General features: G+C 37.7%; 1 protein-coding gene across 6 annotated transcripts in view; it reads right to left on the bottom strand.

The window, feature by feature from the left end:
• TMEM132B (transmembrane protein 132B) overlaps positions 1-17,438 on the bottom strand; it is a 503,624-nt gene that overhangs the window by 68,902 nt on the left and 417,284 nt on the right. For 5 of the 6 annotated variants that reach the window (XM_055096359.2, XM_055096360.2, XM_034934821.3 and 2 more), the window contains one exon: positions 3,183-3,326. In XM_055096359.2, the coding sequence (XP_054952334.1) occupies positions 3,183-3,326 (144 nt within the window). Of the gene's footprint in view, positions 1-3,182; positions 3,327-3,473; positions 3,611-17,438 lie in introns of those variants that run through there. The other variant, XM_034934825.2, reaches the window with a different exon arrangement.

The raw sequence follows: 17,438 nt of genomic DNA, 5'->3' as shown, positions 1-17,438 counted from the left end.
AGTCTCCCAGTCTCCTCCCATCCATGGGTAATATATTCTAAGACCCCCAGTGGATGCCTGAAACCACAGATAGAACTGAATCAGATCGTCATCCAGCAGAACAAGTTTCTGTTCATGTCTTCCACCTAAATTTAATGTCTTTTCACATCTTAATGAAGAATTTATCACACACTGTGGCCTTAACTATGCAGACCCTCCCCACATTTGAGATGTGACAGCAAAACTACCATGAATGTTTTTTCCTTCATCACGATTTCATGGATAGAAGATTCGCTCTGACTGTAGATCTTAGTAACTCCAGCATATGATCTTTTTCCTTCCTTATTAAGTCAAGAACTCTCACCTTTTCACTTAAAAGAAGCACTTTATGACTTCTTGTTGGTCTAGCCGAATTGCCAGCATCACTACTCTTGTACTTTGGGGTCATTTGTAAATAACATAAGGGCGACTTGAACACAAGCACTGTGATACCGCGACAGTCTATTTGATCACCCAGGCAGCTACTAAATGACTCAGAGGTGGGTGGTGTCTACAGCATGGATATGCCAGACAAAGTCATGAGTTACAACCCAGGTGGGATGGAGCAGGAAGACTCAAGATTTCTTCACGATACTCAGAACAGTACACAATTTAAAACATGAATTGCTTCTTTCTGAAAATTTTCATTTAACATTTTTGGACTGTGATTGACCACAGTGAAATGAAACCACGGAAAGTGAAACCACACATAAGGAAGGACTACTATAGTTGTCAACTTGAAATTTTACATTTATCTCTTTTAATCTTGCCAGATTAGGCCAAGGTTCCAGCTTTTCAAAATCATGTATGTCCTCTGATTCTGTCCCCCAAAAGTCATACAATCACAGGCCAAACAAGTTCATTTGTTTGGATATTACCATAACTTACATCTTTCTAAATTCACGTTTTTCCCTTATCTAACTCATGGTTCCAAGGCACAAAGATCTTTGGTGAGCCCTGCAAGACTCTCCCTAAAAATCATTCAGTGTTTTCTGTACTCTGAAGTATAACTGCGTGACAACTCCACAAACTCAGAGGATCTCTCCAAAGGGTGCTAATGAATGTGCCATGTATTTGAGGATGTCCCTGGGATGATGCCAAGGTCATAGCTCTGTGGACAACTCCATTCAACTTGGAGTTATAGTAAAATTTACTACAAACATTGACACTGAAGCCATAGTAAATGCATCACAGCCATTTAATTAAATCGCCTCAATTGACACAAGCCCCCAAATTTGCAACAGTCCTGGAATCCCCTTAAAAAGTGTGAATACAGCCCTGAGCTTGCGATCTGCAGGTTTCACTTTGTTCCTCTGAAGACTGGGCAATAATTTGTTAGACGAATCCCCATCCTCCCGAGGCTATATAGGTGACAGCTGAGCAAAAAGGTATCATCTTCCAAAACAACGTCTATGAGGATGAGCAGAGGATACTTTTAGTACATTTGTGTGGAGTGGAGAAAACCAGGTATATGGCAATAACGGGATCTGTGAACTTGGACCTGCCCCTCTAGAGTAGAGCTCTTCAGGGCAAGAGAAGGAGGATTCCACCCCATGGGGCTTCATAGCAGGCTCTTAGGTCAGAACAAAAGGCTTAGGAAACTACAGACTGAATCACTTGTTTGAGCCCATTATGACGTAAGCATACAGATACCATCTCTTATCAGTGTCTCCTTTCTAGAATGACATGGGAATAGTAAAAATAGTGTAAAACTTGCGCATTGTCAATAGCAACCAACAGCAGTTCATCATCCATATTTGTCAGTGGTGCAGATAATCTCCTGTGACTTGGCTCAGCTCTTTCTAAACTCTGAATATTTAAGGCCATATATTTAATCAAACCTGCCTACGGAATACAAGGACCACCAGGAACCCCAGGCAGGGCTACGTGTGCAGGTTTTAAGCCAGTCCACCTTCCATATCTAAGGACAATGAGCATTCCAAGTCCAGGAAAGAGTCTATGCCAAACTTGAGTTTCCTAGGAATTAATTTCTTTGTTAATTAGACCTCACGAATACATCGGTCTTTTTTCCGAAACTGTCTCTTGCTTAAGACACAGCATCCTGTAGGTCACAACAAGAAGAAATCAACCCCTCCCAGACCTTTTCTACCATAGGGAAACCCCTAAAGGTTTTCCTGTCTACCACGAAGTTTTCAATACTGAGACCAAGTTTCATGTAACCTCTAAACAAGAGCTGGTAGAATGTGAGGAAGGGCAGAACTCTGAGTTATTGTATTTTTCTAAAATAGCTGAATAGATTGGACTTTGGGGCTCTCTTAACAATTTAAAGGAGGAAGGATCAATCATTCTAAAAATTCAAATCCTTTCTCCCTGAGGTCTCTGCTGCAAAAGCAATGGCAACCAATGTGCTAAGAAAAAATAGGCAGAAATATTAAATTTGGTGGTTCAAAAAGACCCCTTCAGAGAGCATGAAAAAAATATTGTCTGGTTCCTAGCAGAATTTGGAGTCAGAAACATAGCTAATTTGAGTGAAGAATCTAGCAGAAATGTCCCATTTCCTAAACTGTATCCCACTGGTTATATTCAAGTTCAGTTAGGTGGCACATGGGTGAACTTAATTTTATTTGAATAGTTATTTATTTTAATGCATATTAACAAAAAATGTAATACACCAAGCTCATGGACTTTATTGTCTTATAATGAAGCTAAATTAGTTTTTAAGTTTGAAAAAGTAATGCATTTATTAGCACCACACTCTAACCCACTGAGCTAACTGGCCACCCCAAAGAAGCAAGGCATTTAAAGAAAATATATTGAGTAAATTATATTATTAGGCACAGTGAGTTTGCAAAAAATGAGAAGGTCTTATTTGGATTACTAAAGTTAGGAAAATATTGTCTTACGAGGAAAGATAGAGAGAAGAATAGGGGAGACAAGAAGGGGAGGAGAATAAATTCTTTCTGCTGGAGACTAAGGGTCAGGGATTCCCCTTTCCAGGGAGAGGGAAGCAGCATCACCTGCTGCAGCCGCCTGCTGATTCCAGGGAGTCTCTGCGGTCAGCTGTTTCCTCCTTCGTGAGGTCATTCTGGCCTCCAGCCCTTTAGAGCATGGGATGCTCAGTCAGAACAAGACCTTGGAGACAAAAGAAGGAACGACAAAAAGCTCTGAACACTTAGGACAGCTGTAGATAAATCCCCCCTTACCTTAATGACGTCTTCATCGGCAGACTTGCATTCCACAGACTCAGACACATCGACCACAGAACCATCCTCCTGGACCCCCACGACTTTGACAGGAACTGAAACAGGCTTTCCAGTGAGAATGGCGGTGTTCAAAACCTCGGTGTCCTAAACAGGAGAGGAGAGGGCTCAGATCAGCAAACGTGCATACCACAGGGGCGAGCGGGAGAGGGGTGTCCACCAAGCTCCCTACTGCCTTCATTCTCATTCTGCGATTTAGACAGTTGTCTGAAGGGACAAAGCCACAAAGCTCACACAAAATGGAAGTTTCCAATCGGTGTTTCATCCCAGACTGAGATAATCAAACCTGATGGTTGGTTGGAATGTCTTCCCAGTCCCCAGGTACAGGGTCATTCTCCCTCTCCCTGACCTCCACTCCCTCTCCCTTACTCCATCCCCGCCACCCTCAGTCCCACAGACTCACACATAGCACACGAGTTCCTTTCAGTATTTTTCAAATCTTGGCTCAAGGATCATTGGGAAGTGAATGCCTACATTCTGGGCTTATTAACATAGTGAACATAGACTTCATTGTGATTTTAAATTAGGAAAGACAACAGCAGAAACAACAGAAGAGCACAAGTTGAACATTACAAACCTCTACACACCCAAGCTGAACGCCACACCCCACCTCCCCGACACCTCCAGAATCTCCAGAGATCTCCCTCCAAACCTAGGTATTTTTAAATGCTGACATGTGCGTTTCTCACTTCTTCTGTAGATTGATCCCCTCAGAGTTCTGTAGGTTCTAATATATGTTCATAGTTTATCTCAGTCTGTCAAATATTTGCCATCCCCACTGCCAACTTCCCTACTCAAGCCATCTTCTCTCAGCTGCACAACCACAATGCCCTCCCCAACTGGTTTCCCTGTGTTCATTCTCTTTACAACAAAATTATCTTTTTGTTTCAATATAATGCAGATTATTTCTTTCCTAGATTATAACTCTTTGAAAGTGTCCTGCTATTCTTAAGATAAAATCCAAACTCATGGACATGGAATGATCTGACCTTCTCACCTTTTACTCTCTCTCCTGCTCCTGTCTTTCTGTCCCTCACCACAGTTGAGCCCATTTACATCCCATCAACAGCATCTACCACAGGGTACTTCCCCTGTGCCTGGGTTCTCTGATCTGGAAAATGGGGATAATAAAAACAGCTCCTGTATGGGGACCTTATGAAAATTTAATAAATCAATCAATGTACAAAGCTTAGAACAGAACTGGTACATAATGGGCAACAAGCATGCAATAAATCCAGCTGTTACAGTAAGTTCTCTACAGTATTTGCTCCATGAGTGAATTAAAGAACCACTGAGTAGATTCACAAGGGGACTGTGGCAGAGATGCCACTTCGCACTTGCCTGAAGAGAAAGAGAGTCAACCAGAGAAGATGGTAGACACCTGGGCAACACAGCCCAGCAATGAGAGTTCACCAAACATTCCATAATTGGCCTCACTAGAATTATCCAACTAGATAATTATTTCAGTGTCTCCCAGACTGTATCAGTGAGATCATTACTTCAGTATTGCTTTCACATTTGGAGTCCCTAACCTTAGCTCAGGCACTAAGTGGATTCTACACTCAGCCCCGCACTCTCTATTCCAAACTTGATTGTGAAGGCTTAATAGAGTAAGAGATGGAGTCAACCTTTAATAATAATAATAATAATAATAATAATAATAATTGCTAAAACTTAGCTATTATGTATGGAACAGGAAATGTTCTATGTGTTTTATATGTCATTACATCCTCATTCAGTTTTCTCAGCTCTCCCAAGGTAGTTACGGATATTATTCCCATTTTATAGATGATTTATTTTTTGTTGATATTAAACCTGCAAATAATAGCTACTTGTTAACAGAAAACATCAACTTTGTAATGAATACCTAAAAACAATAACAACCCAATCTAAGAAATGTGAAAAATTAAGTTTGTTTTTTACATGTGTCCCCTCTTCTGGATGAAATTTTAAAGAGATAAGTCCAAAAGAACAGAACTGTACTCCATGTTCCTGAGCACTCCCCTCTGCCCGGGGAGCTTAATTCTGTGCACACTTACATATATTTATATTAAAGCACATAGGACTGGAAGCACTGTGGAAGTTGAGATGAGAACTCACCTAGGTGGGGTAATGATATGGAAGTGGGAGTAATCTCATGAATACAACGAACAGAGATTGTATCATAGTCCCAGAACAAACTGCTAAGTTCAACTCAATCATGCAGCTGAAAAAAAAAATCAGTACAGGTATTTTTTGTGTGTGGTGGGCAGGCATTGATTTTGTCTAATGAGCATCCCTCTTCCTTCCTCTTTAGTGACAATGTTTCATTTTTTTTCTCTCTGTATCACCCAATTCCTGCCATCAGTGAATGTGGCCTGGGTGGCGCTGACCCCAGAACACCCAGTCAGACTTCGCAGAAAAGCACATGACCAAAATACAGTCAATCCAGGTATTCCAGCCCTTGGCCTACAAAGACAGATTCAAGTGAAGCCTAAACAAAGAAAATCAGACAAGAGTAGGAGCTAGAAATATTCCTGGGAAAGATTTCCAGGTTCCTGAATCCAACTATACCTGAAGTCTGTTATCTTTGGAAATGTAGGTATACAAAATTAACTGTTTTACTAAAGTTAGTTTGAGTTGGGTTGTCAGTTGCAACTAAAATTCTTAACACATGAGGACAGGTAACAGGCTAGACACTAGGGAAAGAGAAAAGGTTAAACATCAATCTCTACCTTGTAGAAGCTCACAGCCTTCAAAGAAGACATTACAATACATTTCCCAAACTGAGTTTCAAGAAAGGTGACTTTAATTTTTATAATAAATCATAACTGATGCAAACTTATCATTCTATTACACATAACTTTGCAACCATGTTTCCTCCTTCAGCTTTTTCATGGGTAGCTGAGATTTTCATACCCTTTTTATCCTGTTTCCATCAACAGTCTCTCAAAAATCCCAAAGGCAATTCCTACTTACCTAGCACAATGCGAAAGCAATTTAGCATGGTAAATATTACATTGAAATCGTCCCCTGATCCCAGAGATGCTAAAAATTCCTAACCTATCAAAAAACCAAGTATTTTATTCTGCTCTTATTTGTGTGAGTTCTAGGTTTCATGCCTTGAAGCATATTTATAGTCCTTTATGACTATGTGCTTCCATTAATGTTGCATGTTAGGGTGATGTCAGTGAAAATGGCAGTCAAAACATCAGAAAATTCCCTTCTCCATAAAAGCAATGAGGAAACTGTCAAACAGTGTCAAGATCAACTTTTTTATAACTCTGGAAATAAACCAAAGGTTTATAGGCAACCAGGAGATCATTTATTCAAGAAAAAATGGCTAATTCTTGGTAAAAACAGAACTTTGTGTCATTTTAACCTGACCTGCTTAAATCTCACACTTTCTAGTGCTGTAGTATCTTTAAAAAATAACAGCCTACATTCATAGTAAAAACCAGCAGTCTAGAAGCCACTGGAGGGGTCAGGTCAGGGCTGGAGATCTTTCAAAACCTCATTCCCAAATAATAGTCATTTATCGACTTGTCTAATGGTTCCCTGAAAAAACCCACTTGCAAGGCTGTCGGTATTTGGCTTCACTCTCAGTTCACCCAGTATGGAAAGCTCTTTCCCTAGAGATACTTGCCAGGCAACTGTTTGACTTTTAGCTGCCTGAAGCAGTGGATAACAGTTTAATCAAAAAGCTTCAAAGGAAAAGATGAAGAATGAGATGTCCATAGGGTCTTTGAAAGGCTATGGCATATTCCTGGGAATCTGTAAGATCATAATCATACTTAGGGCTGTGTGCATGCCTAGAGTTGTGCTCATACACAGGAAAGATCAGAGAATAGACCTAAGCTCTCACCTCTGGTTGATTTTGAGGCTCTGTGGAAGAAGGAAGTGAAAGCTAAGGCAGGTGTCAGGTATTTAAAGAAAACTCTGCCTAATCATTGGCTGACCACCAAGCTAACCAAGCAGAGACTTTATAGACTTTACAGAATTAGTTTATAAAAGTCACTAAGCAATCAACAGCTACTACAACAAACAACAAAAACAAACTTGGGGAGGGAAGGAGAATCTGATTCCAAGAGTTGCCACATTATATTATTTTAAATGTCCAGCTTTGAACAAAAACTTATGAGACATGCAAAAAAGCAAGAAAATATGGTCCATACACAGGACAAAAAGCAATCAAGCAAATTTTCCCTGAGAAAGCGAAGGTATTGGACCTACTACACAAAGATGACAATTATTTTTAATTAAATGTTTTGAATATATTCAAAGAAATAAAATCACATCTAAAGTACTAAAAGAAAGTATGAGAGGCCAGGTGCAGTGGCTCACACCTGTAATCCCAGCACTGACGCAGCATGATCTGACGCAGGCAGATCATGAGGTCAGGAGTTTGAGACCAGCCTGGCCCACATGGTGTAACCCCACCTTTACTAAAAATATAAAAAATTAGCCAGGCGTGGTGCCACCACACCTGTAATCCCAGCTACTTTGGAGGCTAAGGCAGGAGAATTGCTTGAACCCAGGAGGCAGAGATTGCAGTGAGCCGAGATCGTGCTATTGCACTCCAGCCTGGGCCACAGAGCGAGGCTCTATCTCAAAGAAAAAAAAAAAGCAAGTATGAGAAAGCTGTCTCACCAAAGAGAGAATATCAATAGATATAAATTATTTTCTTAAATAATCAATTAGAAATTCTAAAGTTGAAAAGTGCAATAGCCGAAATGGAAAATTCACTCATGGGGCTCAACAGCAGATTTGAGCAGACAGAAAAAAAGAATCAGTGAACATAAAGATAGGCTAATTAAAATTAAAATGAGAGGAGTATAAAGAAAATAGAATGAACAAAAATAGTATAAATACAGCATCAGAGATTTCTGTGATGCCATCAAGCATACCAGCATAAGCACAATTGCAGTCCCAGAAGAAAAGGAGACAGAGAAAAAGGAACAAACAATATTTGAGTAATTAATGGCAAAGGTGTCCCAGATTTTATTAAAAACATTAATCTGCACGTCCAAGAGTTCAGCGAACTCAAAATAGAATAAACTCAGAGAGATCCACACCTAGATACATCATAATCAAACTGTCAAATACCAAAATACCATATAATATTGAAAACAGCAAGACAAAAATACCTCATTATATACAAGCAATCTTCAATAAGACTAAGACCTGTTGTATTATCAGCAACTGGAGGCAAAAAGGTAGAAGGATGACACATTCAATGTGGTGGAAGAAAAAAGACTGTCAACCAAGAATTTTATATCCAGAAAACCTGTCTTTCAAAATAAAATGAAGAAATTGTCACAAACCAAGAAAAACAGAAAGTGAGAGAGTTCTTCACTAACAGACTCATCTTACAAGAAATACCAAAAGAAGACCTCTAGGCTCAAATGAAGGGACACTAGACAGTAACTTAATTACACATGAAGGTATAGAGAGCACCAGTAAATGTAACTACATTGATAAATACAAAAGACAGTACAAACATATTTTTGTTTGGGACATTACATTTCTTCTATCTTATTTAAAGGAGAACTGCATAAAGGAGTAATTATAGATGTTTGTTCATGGACACACATCTTGCAGAAAGATGCAATTTGTATGACAAAAACAGAGACAAAGATGAATGTTGTATAAAATGAGTCAATCAACAAGAAAATATAACAATTATAAAACAGATGCACCTAACAACAAATCCCCAAAATACATGAGGTCAAAACTGACACAGTTGAAGGAAGAAATAAAAAATCCAACAATAAGAGTTGGAGACTTCAATGTTCCACTTTCAGTAATTAACAGAACAACTAGTCATAAGATCAACAAGGAAAAGGAAGACTTTAACAATACTATAAAGAAACAAGACCTAACAGACATCTATAGAACACAGTAGCCAGCAACAGCAGAATACACATTGTTACTGCATTTACATGGAGCATTCTCTAGGACATACCACAGGTCAGGCCATTAAACAAGTCTCAACAAATTTGAAAGGACTGAAATTGTACAAAGTAAATTACCTGATATCAATAGAATGAAATTAGAAAAGGATAGGGTGGAAATTAAGAATATCTGTAAACATTCGGAAATTAAACAATCCTCTTTTAAACAACCAATGTTTCAAAAAATAAATCACAAGAGAAATCAGAAAATACTATGAGATGAGTAAAAATGAAAACACAACATGCCAAAACTTATGAGATGTATTAAAAGTAGTATTTAGAGGGAAATGTATAGCAGTAAATGCCTATATGGGAAAATTTAAATATCTCAAATTAATAACCTAGCCTTCTACCTTAGAGAACTAGAGAAAAAAGAGCAAACTAAACCTAGAACAAGAGCAAGGAAGACAATAATAATAGAGTAGAAAAAATGTTAAGTATAGTTTAATAATAATATAAATATTATATCACATTATTTATATTAAATATTGGTATTTACTATTAAATAATGTTATGTTGAATATTATTAGATATTATATTCCATAATATTTATATATTAATACAAAATAATAAATGACATATAATACAGAAAATCAATGCAATGAAACCAAAAGTAAATTACTTGGAAAAATTTTAAAGCTGACAAAACTTTAGCCAGACTGATGAGTGGAGCAGTGCAGAGGAGATTCAGATTTCTAAAATAAGGAATTAAAAAGGGGCTCAGTCTTACAGGAAAAAAATTATAGAGGAATACTAGAGCATATGCCAAAAACTAGATGACCTAGATGAAAAGAGCAAATTCATAAAAAGACAAAAACTACCAAAACCGGCTCAAGAGGAAATTGGAATTTCAATATCTATAACTGATAAAGAGATTGAACTAATAATTTAAAAATAAACTTTCCACAAAGAAAAGCTCAGGACCAGATGGCTTCATTAATAAAGTCTAACAAAAGATTGAAGAAAGAGTAATATTAATTTTTAGAAATTCTTCACAAAATTAGAAGATGAAACAGTTCCCAGCTAATTCTGTGAGGCCAGTATTACCCTAATTAAAAAAAAAAAAAAAAAAGACATCACAGGAAAAGAAAACTACAGGCCAATATCCCTAATGATTATAGATGCCAACCCCACCCCCCTGCCACACACACACGCAAAATACTAGCAAACAAATGCAAGCAACATTTTTTTAAAGGACTAAACACCATAACAAGTGGGAATTATCCCAGGGATGCAGGATTGGTTCAACATATGAAAATTAATCAATGTAATATACCTTAATTATAGAACAAAGGACCAAAATGTATGTCTGGATCATCTCAAGACATGTGAAAAAAAGCATTTGACAAAATCCAACACCTTTTAATGATAAAACTACTCAATAAATTAGGAATTGATGGGAACTTCCTCAACATAATAAAGGCCATCTATGGAGAACATACAGCTAATATCACAGTGGTAAAAGACTGTAAGCTTTCTTAAGATCAGGAACAAGACAAAGATGACTCTCACCACTTCTATCCAGTGTTGTACTGGAGGTTCTAGCCAAGGTAATTGGGGTGGGGTGGAGGGGATTAATTAAAATGAATCCAAACTGGAAATGAAGAAGTAAAACTATATCCATTTGCAGATGACATGATCCCATACCTAGAAAATTCCAGAAATCCACAAGCAAACCATTAAAGCTAATAAAGGAGTTCAGCAAATTTCAGGATACAAGATGAAAATCTAAAACTCAATTTTATCTGTAATGAACAATACATAAATGAAATTAAGAAACTAATTATCTTTATAACAGCATCGAAATTAATACATTACTTGGAAATAAGTTTAATGAAAGTAGTTGGTTAAACTTAAATATCTCACAAAGTATTGTTGAAAAAATTTTAAAAATACCTAAATAAATAAATAAAATGTATCCTATGTTCATAGATTGGAAAACTTAATATTGTTAAGATGTCAACACTCCCCAAATAAATATATAGATTCAATGTAATTGCTATCAAAATTCCAGCTGCCTTTTTTCCAGAAGTACACAAGCTAGTGTTAAAATTCATATGGAGATGAAAGAGGCAGAATAGCCATAGCAATCTGGATAAATAACAGTTGGAAGGCTCACACTTCCTGATTAGAACTGACTTTCCAGAAATAAATTCTCTCATTTTCAGCAGATTGATTTTCAACAAGGATTTCAAGATAATTCAATGGTGAAAGAATAGTTTTTTCAACAAATGATACTGGGATAACCGGATATCCACATAAAAAAGAACAAAGTTGGATCCATACCTCACACCACATTCAAAATTTAATTCAAAATATATCAAAGACATAAATTTAAGCACTCAAACCATTAAACTCTTTAAAGAAAACTTAGGTATAAATCTTCATGACTTCAGACTCAGCAAATATTGCTTAGATATGACACCTAAAGCACAACCAACAAAGAAAAATAGATAAATTGTACTTTATAGAAATTTAAAACATTTGTGCTTCAAGGGATACCACCAAGAAAGTAAAAGGACAATCCACAAATGGGAGAAAATATTTGCAAATAATATATTTGATAAGGGTCTAATGTTTGGAATATATGCAGAAGTATTATACCACACAAAATAGACAAATACCCAAATTAAAAATGAGGGGATAGGATTTGAATAGACATTTTCCAAAAGAAGATATATTAATACAAGTGGCCAATAAACACATGAAAAGATGCTCAGCTTCATTAAGGAAATGTAAACCAAAAAGAGATACCACTTCACACTGACTAGGACAACTTTAAATAAAAAGACATAAAATAACAAGTGTTGACTGGCAAGAATGTGTGGAAATTGGAACTCTCATACATTGTCTGTGGGGTGTAAAATTGTGTGACTGCTGTGGAAAAGTTTGGTGCTTCCTCAAAAGGTTAAACAGAGAATTACCATATGACCTAGCAATTCTACTCCTGAATATATATATATATATAAATGACAGCTAATAGGTTTGGGATTTCATTGGAGGAGTGATGGAAATATTCTAGAATTAGTGTTGATGGTTGCCAACCCTTGTGGATCAACTGAAAGCCGCTGCATAGTGAAAACAAACAAACAAAAGATTCCATGTTATTCTGAATAGTGAGGTAATGCCATATGTCCTGGCATTTCATGTGTTGGGAACATCAGTACAGATATCAGTAGAAAGGCTCATACCACTCCTCAATGTCAGTGATGATTCAGTGTTTTGTGAAAGATGGACAACAATTTTGCCAATGAGAAAAAATTTGGCAGAATATAAACTCCAAGAAGTAGATATAATACAGGGCATCTTCAACACCCTTTTTGACCTGCTGAAGTTTTACCAGGGTGAGCAACAGCCTCATACTCTATGGCCATGAGAAGGATTCTTACATCAGCGAGCGAGCAGCCCTAAATATTGACAGTCTCTCCTTTCCTCTTCTTGTTTCTCAAATGGTCATGATTCCTTACGTGACAATAGTTCTGTTAGCTTCTAATCCGTAGAGTCAGTTGAATCTTAGGGATATCTTAGATCTAGAAAGAACTGAAGAACACATTGCCTTAAAGTACCTTGTTTTACAAAGAAAAGATAGCAGCAACTCCTTCCACGTTGGGAATCTGAAACCCCATTGGACGAGGTGAACTACCCACAGAAAATACAAAGGCAAAAGAGAACATCACAATCTGGTACCACATTTGAGAGAAAAGAATAATAATAGCTCTCATACAAGAGAGCATCTGCTATGTGCTAGGGATTGTGACAAGGGCTTCATATTAATTAATGAGGTTGCTTCTATTATTACTTTCACTTTACAGAGAAGAATGTAGGAAATAAGGAATCTCTGATTGATTTAAAAAAAAAAAACTGACTGCTCAGTAACTCCACCTATGGGTATCTTTACTGAGAGAGATGCCCAAACAAGGTCATCAGTTCATGAAGGATATTCATCAAAGCATTGTTTCTAATAGGAAAAGATAAAAACTATCTAAATATCCATTAGTTAGGAAATGGCCCAATGAACTTGGTACAGGTCCACAGTATAAAATATTATGTAACAGATAACATGATGAATTGGACCCTATATTGGTTAAAAAACAAGTTGGAGTACTTCCATTTTCTTAGCTATAAAAAAATTTTTTTCCAAAGAATTCATAAGGATGGCATTAAATAAATAAAATTTCCTCACAAGCACTCTTTTTGAGCACACAGTTTGATTGTATTTTACTGTCCATTTGAATTTGCCAATGAAACACGGGTGGAATTATGTGCTCATTTGAATCAGAAGCTCTAAGAACACAAGACTTCACACTCTCCCTTTCTATGCCATGGTGATGGTGGCTGCTCCATCATCCTGGCTCCCAAAGTGACCCAGAGCAAAATTCTCCAACTGATCTGTGTCAGACAGGCAGTGTGAGTACAAATAAACCTCTGTTGCTTTAAGCTATTAAAATTTAGGAGTCGCAAGTAACTTTCGGCACATTATTTTGACTATGTACTCTCAGGCTAAAGATAAAAATAACTGTAAACACAGATTGAATTCTAGTTAGGTTTGTTTTCCACAGCAGCATGGGTTAGCAATTCTAAAACTGCTTTAGTATTCTAGGATTGAGCAAACAATATGTGTTGGGTAATGAGAGCCAGGATTCTCACTGCTAGAAAACTGAGTTTAAAAATGGAAAGGAGAAGGAGTTAGAGTGAACTCTGCAATCATGAACTGGGATGGGAAGTACCAGCACAAAATCACAGGAGCAGGGACATACATGTGTCTACCTATGTATAACGTAGGTGTGTATATATGTACACATGTATATAGTTTTTTCCTAGTTCTGTTCACTGAGAGGGCTTAGATATAACACCCCTTTAGCAATCAGCACACCTAGTACCCAGAATGGAGCTCTAAAAACCAGTCTCCAATAAAAGAAAACAGAGCTCCTTAGAGAAATGGCTGATTTAAGTGCCAAGACAAAGAAAGTACAAGAACATGAGCCTGAAATATCCTGTAGAGGCAGAAAGTAACAAAGTGCTCAAAAAAAATGTCAAAAGGACACAAGAAGCAGAGTGAAGGGGCACCCCCTTCCAGTTTGGGACAATTTTAGCATCACAGTAAATAATCACAGTAGTCAATTATAATCTGTAGAATAAAATAAGCTTCTGAGTCCATATTGTTATAAACAAACAGTGAAGAAAGGAAGATTGATCCTTAGAGTAGAATTCCAGCTAATAAATATCAAAAGGAATGATGAAGCTAGAATATCACCGCCTGGCAATCACTATTTATTACTATAATTGTTTCAGGCAAGAATCATTAATGGGCTCTACTACTGATTGAAAGGATGATAAGAAACAGGACATTTTCATAGTGCCAAAGTATCTCTGTGAAAGAAACATTAATTTCAAAGTGAAAACAGTAACTTTATGGTGTCTAAACCTAGCATATACCACCTGTCTTGGTCCATTTTGTGCTGCTATAACAGAATGCCACAGACTGGGTAATTTATAAAGAACAAAATTTTTTTCTCACTGTGATAGAAGCTGGGAAGTCTAAGATCAAGGCATCTGCATCTGGTGAGGGCTGCCCTCTGCTTCCAAGATGGTGCCTTGAACGGCGTAGCCTCTGGAGAGGATTGCAGAAGGCAGAGGGCAAAAAGGAATGAACTTCTTGGTCAATCCCTTTTATAATAGCATTAATTCATTCATGAGGGCAGAGCCCTAATGACATAAACACCTCCCAAAAGGCTTCAGCTCCCAATGCTGTTGCATTCAGGATTAAGTTTCCAACGCATGGATTTTGGGAGACACACACAGACCATAGCACCCCCTTTTCCATGTGATCAAAGACAACATCACTAGCAATGGGATAAATATGCATTGTATGTCCTGAAAAGGAGATAGCATCACTTCTGGACTGTTTTCAACAAAAATCATGTAAACTGAATCTAATAATAAGGAAATATCAGACAAACCCCAATATGGCACATTTTGTCCATTTCAAATATGTCACAGCCTAAAAGACAAAGACTAGGAAACTGTTCCAGATTAAAGGACACAACAAATGCAATGTGTGATCCTGAATTGAATCCTCAAACAGAAAAATGTATTTTTCTTTTGCTATAAAGGATATTAGTGCAATAACAGATAAAATTTGAATATGGTCTGGGAACAAGATAACACTTTGCATTGACATTCATTTCCTGATACTGACATTTCACTCTACTTACGTGAGAGTTTTGAGGAAATTTACACAAACCTATTTACAGAAAAAGGATCATCATGTGTGTAACTTACTCTCAAGCAGTTCATTAAAATAACAACAATGTGTCTTTGTGTTGAAAGAGAGAATATGCACATTTGGGGGATTTTAGTGAAGGTATTTGGGAAACACATTTGTTCAGACTCAAAGATATAACCAAGAGAACAGGCAACAGAGATGAATCAATAAATAAATGCATAAAGATGCAGGATGTGGTAAGTGCCTAACAAACATAATTAGTGACAACTAATTTTTCTTAAACACTTAGATAAGTTCCAGGCACTGTGCCAAGTTATTTACATGCATTATCTGTTAATAATAATGCATATTTATAACAATAAACTACAATAGGTATCAACATCTGATAACCAACAAAGTGCCCAACAACAGTGCCTGGTATATTGTAAGTACCTGATAAACACTAACTGGTCTTATTAACATCTTATTTAATCCTCAAGCATCCCTACTGAAGCATTACTATTTTTATCCTCATTTTACAAATGAGGGAACTGAAGCTGAAAGATTCCATGATTTGGCCAGAATCACTCCGCTGCTAAGCTGCAGAGCCAGGATGGGAGCAAAAACATTTGACACCAGAGTCCCCGATCCCGGCTGCTGCGCTGGGTCTCCTCTCAGCTCCTCACTTGGAAAACAAACCTAACAATCCCATTTCTTTTCCCAACTCAAAAGAAAGCTTTCAGCCTAAAAGATAGCTTTATACAGATTTTTAAATTTGAAATGTTTAAAAATATATTTTATAGATACAAAACTTAGTTTTTAGTAGAAACAGCTAAGTCGCCACAAAGGCCCAAGTCACAACCACGTGTGACTTCCAGTGTGTTCCACTCCAGCTGCTCTTCCAGCCTGTGAGGTTCTGGCCCACAACCCCAAGGCCTGGCCACCTACACTCTTTGATCCCTAGCACAGAAATGTCAGCCTCTGAGTAGGAATCTAATTCTGACCACATTGGGCCCTCAGACACCTTGACTTCTGATTTTTAAAACTGCAAGGCAGATGTAAATTTCACTCAGAGATAAGCAAGGATGTTGGCTCCAATTTAAATACTGATTTTTCAATCCCACTGTTGTGTATTATATAACGCTGAAATCAGCCAGCTCCCCCAACTTGATGGCTATTTTTAGACTCAGATCATTTATTATCTACGAGGCAGAAAGTGATTTCAAAATTCAGCTCTTTCTGAGTCTCTGAATAACACAAAGACAGTTATTTCAAATAGGATAGCACTCAGAGAGAGAGCAATAAAATGCGGCTCTGTTAAGGACTGACCTGTGTCTCCCAGGTGGTGACAACAGATGGAAGAAGCAAAGGCTGTTGGGGATGAGCTTTATCCAGTGCCCAGGTAAGTTCATTAACCAGTTACTAAGAGCAGTGACGTGGTAAGTGCTGCTTAACTGACACGATTGGGGGTCACTCACAGGGAAGATGGCCATCCAGTAGGCCTTACAGGCAAGTTTACCTCACAGGGAAGGAGGAACAACAGTTCCTCCACTGCTGAAACAACAGATTACAAATACGTAAGGCCCTACAGCTCTCAGTACATATGGAGGTTCTACAAGAAATGGAAACTCAACCCATTAAAGTCACTAGACTGCAAACTTCTTGGGGACAAGGACCAGGTTTCTTTTTTCCCATTGCCTCGCATACTGCCAGGGGTGGAGCAGGATCTCAAACATGGCTGAATGCAGGTAAAACCATTCAATAGTGACATAAGGAGCATCTTCTGGAAACCTTCCTTCCCTTCCCCCCCAACACTATCATAATAGTGACAAGGCTCCATGTCACTGCTTTATGCAAAATGGCCTCCCCCTTCAAGTCACCATGGATTGGTCCAGATATGAGTAATGAACCATGCTGAACCAATGAGTCCTTTCTGTAAAGAATTTGGAATGAAAATGAAGAGATTCCAGCCTCTGACGCCTCTCCAGAAAGTAAGGAATATAAACTAAGAAGCAGTTGTTGGCCATTTTCTGCCAGGAGAGTTGCAAGCAGAGAGATGGG

Source organism: Pan paniscus, chromosome 10, assembly GCF_029289425.2.
Source record: "Pan paniscus chromosome 10, NHGRI_mPanPan1-v2.0_pri, whole genome shotgun sequence".
In the NCBI taxonomy this organism is placed as follows: Eukaryota; Metazoa; Chordata; class Mammalia; order Primates; family Hominidae; genus Pan; species Pan paniscus.
Note: the sequence above shows the minus strand (reverse complement) of the source record. Positions and strands in the feature narration are given on the sequence as shown.